Source organism: Nansenia antarctica (assembly GCF_963989245.1).
Source record: "Nansenia antarctica genome assembly, chromosome: 2".
NCBI lineage: Eukaryota > Metazoa > Chordata > Actinopteri > Argentiniformes > Microstomatidae > Nansenia > Nansenia antarctica.
In genome coordinates this window covers 55875744-55885743 of record NC_137675.1, presented here as the reverse complement: position 1 = coordinate 55885743, position 10000 = coordinate 55875744, and the positions used below count along the sequence as shown (strand labels likewise).

Below are 10000 nucleotides of genomic sequence, written 5' to 3'. Positions count from 1 at the left end.
AACCCCAGACTCCCCGCTGGCTGAGCGGGCCTGGGAAGACAGCACACTGCTTCAGGTTTCACTCCACTTCATTTCAAACAACAAAAAAAGTCAAACCCCCTCGCAGGCTTTACCTCCTCCATTCACGCTCTGCCAAACGTGAAACCGTTTTGATAATATTCAACCGCGCGATGTTGACATTCTTGTCCGGCATTAGGACGTGTGCGTGTCTGTACCGAGAGGGGCCAAGAGGAGAGCAGGCCCTAGGCGTGGTGGGGATAGGAAGGCAGTCTGGCCTAGGCTTGCGAAACTCCAGTAAGTTTGGGAAACTTTTCCAATAATTAAATCAGAAAAGTTTCCCAAACGTACGGGAAATTTTGCAACCGTAGTCTGACATCTTATCTGTTGTGTATCCGTGCTACATGTCTGACGCCTGTGCTATCAGTTGTTTCTTGTCTCCTGATAAGTGTGTGGCGCGAGTGAAGCCACGGAGAGGCGCGAGGCAGCGTGCGCGGGCGGTGATAGGGTGATAGGGTGATTGGGTGCACGGACAGTTCAGTGTGTTGCATTCCTCTGTGGAGAGTCTGAAGTGTGTCAAAGGTCTGTATCGGGGGTCACTGCTCAGAGCAGCATGGTTCTCTTCAACAGGATCCTTTTTTGTCACTTTTTTCTAGTCACAGCCACACTCTATTACCTGGGTAGTAATGTTGTCATTACTCAACACTGTATTCACATGATGTTAAATACACTAGTAAATTGGTGAATGCGTGGTACAGTAGGCCTGTGTATGACATTGAGCAGTTTGTGTTATTACACTAGTATTACACAGTCTGTTTTCCATTTGGGTAATAACACAAACTGTCCAACTCCATTTCGATGCATTTACAACCTAACATGCTAACTTATGTAAACTTCATATTAAAGCAATGTTGGAACTAGAGTCGTTTACTACTAGGGTTGGGTACCGATACATCCGGTACCTACCGGACCGAATTGCAACAGAGATTTTGGTACCGAATTTACGAACGCAGCCTAGGGCTAAACCACTCGCAGACTCGTTTATTATATCGAGTACCCACTCGATATAATAAACAACAGTTTAACAATCACTAAGTACTTATAATTTGTGGATTGGATTCACTATACTCGTTTGCCATAGGCTACTGGTAAGGGAGACTTTTGTAAATACTTTAGTTTTGGGACGTGTTCGGGTTTGGGGCTGTGTGATCTAATTATGTGTAGTTATGTGTTAGGATTTTTATTTAAATGTTAGTGTATATTTTACTGTAATAGCCTATATATTGTGCCTCAGCAATAAAAAAGTTAAAAGCTGTTTAATGTTGTCGACCGTGTTATTATTATTAATATAGCCTATATATATATTTTAAAAAGTATCAAAAGTATTGATTTCGGTACCGTTTCGGTACCGGTACCGTTTTAAAAGTATCGGTTTGGCACCGGTATCGGATACCCAACCCTATTTACTACATGTTTTTGGGACAATATAGAGAGTGAAGATGTTTAGTCTTCCATCACTACTATGATGTTCCCCCTATTGCCTAGTTAGATTCTTGAATCCATATTCCCTTACTGAAACTGCATTTTGTTTTCTCTTGGTAGCTTGTTTGGTTACATGGTTGTGTGAGTTGGTAGTGGTCTGTGTGAGTTGGTAGTGGTCTGTGTGAGTTGGTAGTGGTCTGTGTGAGTTGGTAGTGGTCTGTGTGAGTTGGTAGTGGTCTGTGTGAGTTGGTAGTGGTCTGTGTGAGTTGGTAGTGGTCTGTGTAAGTTGGTAGTGGTCTGTGTGAGTTGGTAGTGGTCTGTGTGAGTTGGTATTGGTCTGTGTGAGTTGGTAGTGGTCTGTGTGAGTTGGTAGTGGTCTGTGTGAGTTGGTATTGGTGTGTGTGAGTTGGTAGTGGTCTGTGTGAGTTGGTATTGGTCTGTGTGAGTTGGCAGTGGTCTGTGGCTGTGTTGTGTAAGACGTGGTCCTCCAGCGCGTGTCAAGCTGAAGAATGGAGCAGGAGGAGGTCCCAGCTTCTCAGGCATTACTCTAATCATCAGAAGAAGAGCAGAGGGGATGAGGGGAAAATAAGAGTGCTGAGAAAAGACAGGGGGGGGGGCCGGGAGATGTGGAGAGAGACAAACATACGGAGAGAGAGAGGGATGGAGGGAGGGATGGATGGGGAGTGTCAGTGTGAGGAATGGGGGGTAGAGAGAGAGAGAGAGAGAGAGAGAGAGAGAGAGAGAGAGAGAGAGAGAGAGAGAGAGAGAGAGAGGGAGGGATGGGGAGTGCCAGTGAGAGGAATGGTGGAGGTAGAGAGAAAGAGAGAGAAGGAGGGAGGGATGGGAAGTGTCAGTGAGAGGAATGGGGGGTAGAGAGAAAGAGAGAGAGAGTGAGAGAGAGAGAGTGTAGGCACCTCTCTCTCTCTGTGTACCACTCTGTCTCTCCCTGTCTCTCGGTCCCCAGGGAGGGGGTTGTGGACACAATGGCCTAAAGCCCTCCCGCTCTTTGGAACAATGGTCTTGGGAAAGGAAGTGTAGAAGGGGCCCAGCTCAAGTCCCTGCTTTGTTAGAGCCATCTCCTCCACGCCTAGGAGAGGCTGTGTCAACAGGCCCCCCCCCCCTCCCCTGACACCCGTGTCACGGCCAGGTTACACCCAGATGCCTCTGAGGTCATTCACACACTCTCACACCCCCGGTTCCTGCTCCGAAAGGCCCCTTTCCTCCTCGCTGTGCTTCCAGTAAAAGAAATCGACCCCCCCGTCCCCGTCCCCCGTAACCCCCTCTACCTTCCCAAACCCCCCCCCCCCCCCACCACCCGCCCCCCCAGGAGGAGGTGATGATGGGGCGAACCGGAAAAGTGGCACACAATGCGAGGTGCATTCCACGACCGGAGGAAAACAACACGTCAACAAAGAGGACCACCAGAGGCCCCGGGAGGTGCAGTCTGCTCTGAGACGGGCTTGTCTTTGCCTGGCCGAGCGTGAGCGCGTGTGTGTGTGTGTGTTCCGTTTTCACCATTGCCGGCTATACGGGGAACTAGCTATCACGAATGGTGTGCATGCCTGTGTGTAGGGTATAGGGAGTGCGTGTACGTGTGTGTGTGTGTGTGTGTGTGTGTGTGTGTGTGCCTGTGGTGTGTGTGCGTGCGTTCCCAGCGGTGGGAAAATACCGTGCTGGAAGATGCAGTCATGGACCTATGAGATGAGATGGAACAAGAGGAAAATTTGGCTTGGATTATTAACTCCCGATAGAAAAGAAGTAGAAGAAAAACAACAAAAAACAGGAGCAGTCCTCAATTCCACAACCTCACCACCGATGTGTTCTTAACAGTAAGGCCAGACAGCTCGGATTCCTCTTAGAAGCTGCGTGTACTAAGATAATAGAGGGTGGTCTGGCAGTGAGCTCTCTAAGTCACTGAGAGGCAAGTCTGAGACTGACTTGCCTCAGGAAACATCTGTGTCACTTTCTCCCCATCGCTGCTTTCTCAGTCACACGCCACTTCCCCTTTAGTGAGGGAAGGTCAGAGGAGGTGCCTCCTTCCACCTGATCGGGGGGGGGGGGCTTTTTCCCGCTCTCTTCAGAGGCAGAAACTCCAGCCAGAGGACATGGATGTGAGGGGCCAGCCGTGCCCATATTAGGCCCCAAGAGAGCCTAACAGCGCCAGCCGTGAGAGCGGCGTGTCCTGTTATGTAAACAGGTGCAGCGGTCTGTGTCAGGTGTGTCTAGCCTGTGGAGCGGGAGGCGAAGACTGACAGACCTGCTGCCTCCGTTTACAGCCAAAACCGCTCCAAGCGCAATTATCTTTTCTCCGCAGAGGTACTATAGCCAGCCACTATAGCCGCTATACGACACTATTTAGACTAGAATCGAGATCAAAGAGGGAAACTCGACGTGCGGTGACTCAGAAGTGGTTATTTGTTAGAACTTTAGATAAACGGATAAAAAAACACTACGGTTATTTCCGTCTTGTGTGGCGTGGTGGCTGTGGTCCTCTCTGGCTCTGCGTCTAGACGTGGGGGGGGGACGGGGACACAGCCACGCCGTCGCCTCGCGCAGCGCCGGCCAAACATGACATGGGACCGGGGGGGTATGGGAGGGGGGGGGGGGGGGGGGACAGGCCAGCCATGGAACAACCTCCTCTGTGGCGCGACCCTGTCATTGTCCCCTGGCTCCCAGTGTTCAGATAAGGCACATAAAAAAAAAAAACTCCTCTGTCACTCTGGCTTGTACCCCAATCACTCAGCAGATAAGAGGCAGATCCCGTTCCTGTTCCTTCCTTAGCCAAACACACATGTTACAGCAGCTTCCTGTGTTCCACTGTACTGTAGCAGGCCCGGGAGAGCCATCAGAGCCATCAGAGCCATCAGAGCTGTGAAGCCGCTGGAACCTTCCAGACCCTGATTGCAGCCCAGGGTTTTCCGCAGACACACTCTCCAAGTCTTCAAACGGAGCCGCCGGATCAAACGCTACTGTCTCAGATACTAAACAATCAGGCGGCTATTTGTGAGGGGGAGTAAAAGCCTTCCCTTCTGCCCTGTAATCACACGAGTTTGTTTGATTGCTGACTGACTGGGTCCGTTTTTTAAGTGGCAGTTGGAAGAAGAAGAGAAAGATGACCATCTGTTAAAGTATTTCTCTGTTATTTGTTACCTGTTGAGCATGATGTTATGCCTGCAGGGAAATGATATCTGATGGTAACAGCCGGGGAAAAGGGGAAGTATGATTTGTGATGGCTGTGCTTCTTGTCATTCTGTGATTCACTGAGATGCTGTAAAGGCCAGGAAGTCCCTCTGTTGAGACAGGCTGATAGTATGGTTCTGATGCTGGACTGAAACCAGGCACGCAATGTTTAAAAACCATACAAAACAGCCATGTGGATTTACTCCACTTAGTTTATCAGGGGGATGCAGACATGTGGTGTTTTATAATAGTCATTACATTTATCAGGGTTTTTATTTGTAACTCAAAGCTTCAATCTTATGACTGAAGTCATAAATGGCAGCGAATGGAGCGTTGGACTTCTGGTGTTTTTCAATGAGCAGTTTTTTGACGAGGCCTGTTTCTGGAAGAACTTTTTTTTTTTTTTTTTTTTACAGTGCTGTAACTGAGGCACAGTTTGGATGGAGAACAGTGGCATGGCCTCTCTTCTACACCACAATGAGAACAGTCAGGAAAATGATGACCTGCACTTTTGTATGTTTATTGCGTGGACCCTAAGTGCAGTCATTTGAGCCCCAAACAAAATGATTTTGTAGGCGTTGCCAGTACTTTTATGGACGGACATATAATCATAGTTTTGATACTCACAGTGGTTGTCTAATTTTAGTCTGACATTTTACAACAGATTCGGTCTCTGCCAGTCGCGCTCTCGGAGATGCAGGCCGCGACTTGAAATCCACACTTGATCCGAGGGAGAATTCTCATATGTGCAGACTGGAGCGAAAAAACCTCTATTACCCTGCATTCTTGTGGCAGCAAATCCATGGTACATTATACTTTCAGCTTAAATTAAACGAAAAAGATATGCAATCCCCCGCAAACGTTGTAACTGAACAGGCGGTATGTCTCCCCCCCCCCCCCCCCTCCCCCTCTCTCTCTCCATAAAGGACATTAAAAATAACATTGAACAAATGTGCAGCAGATGAAGCTTGGGGAGGAGAGGGCCGTTTTAGCACATAGCATATTTAGCACGAGCCGTGACTGGCTGCTTCCCGTAGCGTCTCAAAGGCCGACCAGCTTGCCCTGTCAGTCACATGAAAGGATGATGATGTCAGACTGTGCTCGTGACATAGCCGTAAAAAGTGTTTTGAAGCCTTTTTGGAGGGAAGCTGAGTTCCTATGACTTTACTGTCTGTGTGTGTGCATAATGTGCGTGTGTGTTCGTTCATTGCACCAAATGTGATTCATACACTCACAACAGAATTCAGGTCATTATCAAAGACTCTTGGCAATCCCCTAGGGAGAACTGGTTGTGTACTGTAGCACGGGCCTCGGTCGTGAATAGAAACTCACTTCAAAGCAGCGGCACTGTTGTTTTCTTTGGGGCTGTTTAAAAAGCCGATGTACTACCGTGCCCTGCTTTTGCCCCAGATGGGATAATGAGGCGGTAGGTAGGTAGGGAGGTAGGGAGTAGGAGTGCTGCTGCTGTCTAGTCTGTCTCCTGGTCTCCCGGCCGTGGGCGTATCCAGTGTCTGAGACTGCTTCTTTCCCACTCCGCTCTGGTTAACCCCCTGTGGTCTGGCCTCTGCCTTCCCTGAACCCCGATAGTAAACACTGACCCTCACAGCGGCAGACTCACCTCCGCAGACGCCAGGGGAGAGACGTTAACACAAGGACCGGCTCTGTCTGGTGAGAAAACCGCTACAGCGAGAGCAAATGAATGACGGCGATGACTCAGAGGAGACACACACACTACGAACCCGCGTCAAAATAAGTGACTCATCGGACGAGTTGTGAATGCGGCTTTATGGCCTGACGGCAGCGGAGGGGTCGATGACCGCGACGTGCTGACTGAACGCAGGGCGTGACTGTAGAGGGCTGATAAGAAGGCATCCGTCCTTGACACAATGCGACTGGTGAGAAGGTGTTTGTGAGGGAAATAGGCTAGCGGCGTGAAGGGGGGTTCAGTCTACTTCGTTGAAAGAGAGCTAGGGTGGCCGAGGGGCGTCAAAGGCCGTCAGAGGGCCAACGTGAGGTGAGACTCAAGAGAAAAGGTCTCGAACGGGGTGTGATCGATCACGTCTCTCGAGGGTGCGCGGGGATGTCTCTTTCCCCTCGGCTGACAGGTCCGAACGTTTCACTAAAGAGGCCGGAGAGAATGGCGTCTCCGCGGTGGCCAGTGACAACATTGTCTCTCTCGAAGCCACACAAATCTGAGGGAGACAGGCCCTTCTATTGGAGAAGATCAAAGGACACCATAGTCTCCCCAACCCCCCGCCCCCTCCTCCTTCTCCCTTCCACGGTCTTAACAGTGTAATGTCCCCTGACCTGGCCATAGGGGTCAGGCTGGGGTCAGAGGTTAATGAACTGCCTACAAAGCTGAAGAGAAAGGAAGGGACAGATTTATGACAGACAGTTTGGCTCAGGCTAGTGGTCTTACTGGTTAGGTGTCTGCCTAGTGGGCGGACTGGAGTCTCCACTGTCTTCTTCTATCCCTCGGCTGAAGCTCTGACCCTTCTTGGCCCCCGCCAATCAGAGTCTGAATCTGTGACCACGACGACGATGTCCTGTGGTCTGCAGGTCTGAGCCTCTCCAGAACCAGATGCTATGTCATTGGGTTTTAAATGAGTGGGTTAAAAACAAAGCCAATGCCGTGTATTTTAGGGCAGATTTGACAGGCATGACACCTTATTCCTGAGTCAAGCGTATAATTTGAAGGTGAACCAGCAATTTTGAGATAACGCTATCTTTTTCCCGAGCGAGTGTTAAAAGTGTTTTTTGATTTGTGTGTTACAGAGTTGTTGGGCTCCACGAAGAGACTGAACGTCAACTACCAGGATGGAGACGGGTAAGTGTTCCACTTCAAGAACCTTGGTAAACCTCTCTACTGTGATGTCACCAGTAACTCCACTGTGTCTTACCACTGTGACTTCTCCCTCCCCGTACCTGTAATAAAACAGCATTTCCATTGAGTAACGTCTACACTGCGTTCCAAATTATTATGCAAATTATATTTTTCTCAGATTTTCCTAAATAGTCGATGCAAATGACAATCAGTATAATTTTCAAGTCATCAACCTTTAGAGTATAATTCAAATTGTATTGAACAAACCTCCCAATGATGACAGTATTTTTTTTTTAAATAAAAAACTCAAAATGCACTGTTCCAAATTATTATGCACAACAGAGTTTCAAAACATTTTATAGGTTGTAAAGAACTAAAAATGGTAATTTGATGAATTTAGGGTTAGGAGGTCATATTAGGAGGTCATATTTACTGAAATCAAAAGCTATTTCAAACAAAAACATCTTAACAGGTCAAGTTACATGTTAACATAGGACCCCTTCTTTGATATCACCTTCACAATTCTTCCATCCATTGAACTTGTGAGTTTTTGGACAGTTTCTGCTTGAATTTCTTTGCAGGATGCCAGAATAGCCTCCCAGAGCTGCTGTTTTGATGTGAACTGCCTCCCACCCTCATATATATTTTGCTTGAGGATGCTCCAAAGGTTCTCAATAGGGTTGAGGTCAGGGGAAGATGGGGGCCACACCATGAGTTTCTCTCCTTTTATGCCTATAGCAGCCAATGACACAGAGGTATTCTTTGCAGCATGACATGGTGCATTGTCATGCATGAAGATGATTTTGCTACGGAAGGCACGGTTCTTCTTTTTGTACCACGGAAGAAAGTGGTCAGTCAGAAACTCTACATACTTTGCCGAGGTCATTTTCACACCTTCAGGGACCTTAAAAGGGCCTACCAGCTCTCTCCCCATGATTCCGGCCCAAAACATGACTCCGCCACCTCCTTGCTGACGTCGCAGCCTTGTTGGGACATGGTGGCCATCCACCAACCATCCACTACTCCATCCATCTGGACCATCCAGGGTTGCACGGCACTCATCAGTAAACAAGACTGTTTGGAAATTAGTCTTCATGTATTTCTGAGCCAACTGTCATGCTGCAAAGAATACCTCTGTGTCATTGGCTGCTATAGGCATAAAATGAGAGAAACTCATGGTGTGGCCCCCATCTTCCCCTGACCTCAAACCTATTGAGAACCTTTGGAGCATCCTCAAGCAAAATATATATGAGGGTGGGAGGCAGTTCACATCAAAACAGCAGCTCTGGGAGGCTATTCTGGCATCCTGCAAAGAAATTCAAGCAGAAACTGTCCAAAAACTCACAAGTTCAATGGATGCAAGAATTGTGAAGGTGATATCAAAGAAGGGGTCCTATGTTAACATGTAACTTGACCTGTTAAGATGTTTTTGTTTGAAATAGCTTTTGATTTCAGTAAATATGACCTCCTAATATGACCTCCTAACCCTAAATTCATCAAATTACCATTTTTAGTTCTTTACAACCTATAAAATGTTTTGTGAAAGTCTGTTGTGCATAATAATTTGGAACAGTGCATTTTGAGTTTTTTATTTAAAAAAAAAAATACTGTCATCATTGGGAGGTTTGTTCAATACAATTTGAATTATACTCTAACGGTTGATGAAATTATACTGATTGTCATTTGCATCGACTATTTAGGAAAATCTGAGAAAAATATAATTTGCATAATAATTTGGAACGAGGTGTAGTTCAAGACAGGTGTTGGTGCCTAAGAAAGCTCAATGCTGAGCATCTAGTTTTGGGCTTCTGGTCAACACTCGGCATACTGGCCTTGGGCTGGACCTGGGCTGTCTGCTGAGTTGGCAGAACAAACTAGTAATTGTGTCTGGAGGAGAAACGGAGAAGTGGAGGTGTCACTGCTGAAAACGCTCATTTAGGTGTTTCTTCTCTTTTACTACTCCCTACTGTACCCAAAAGCAGACTAGCCACAGTCTACGAACTCCCTTAGTTGCTGCCCCGTCTGCAGTGGAAATGCTGACTGTCAAATTTCCTCCTCTTCGCTTATTAGCATAGAAGTCGTCGGGTCTAGTTTCCTCCTCATCTATTTTTCTCTTTTGCGAGGGAGGTTTTGATCCTGATGTGAATGTTCTCGGTTTCCTCTCTTTTTTTCTTCCCTTTCCGACTGCCGAGTTCTGTTTTTGTGTTCGATGCTTTTGTCGGCTGTTCCTTCCATCCGAACGTCTTTATTTTCACAGTGTGTCTCGGCATCTGATAGAATACCCACCCCATTGATGAATCCATGCTGAGCGCCCCGGGAGCTCTCTGATCATTTGATCAAACACGGTTGCTTTGCTTCGCTTGTAAAATATAAATGATTCCCAGAAGTAAGGGTGTATAGTTAGAGAGTTCAGATCGAGTGCATGAGGCTTAGTTCACCCTGATGCCTTTCCTTGGCGATGGGTAGTAACAACCGCCAGACCGCTCAGACCTCCATCTCTTCCCCCCCCAAAGACAA

General features: G+C 47.6%; 1 protein-coding gene across 1 annotated transcript in view; it reads left to right on the top strand.

The window, feature by feature from the left end:
- LOC308151610 (CASK interacting protein 2) overlaps positions 1 to 10000 on the top strand; it is a 64285-nt gene that overhangs the window by 13087 nt on the left and 41198 nt on the right. The window contains exon 2 of the mRNA XM_080524510.1: positions 7435 to 7486. Within this exon, the coding sequence (XP_080380636.1) occupies positions 7435 to 7486 (52 nt within the window). The remainder of the gene's footprint in view (positions 1 to 7434; positions 7487 to 10000) is intronic.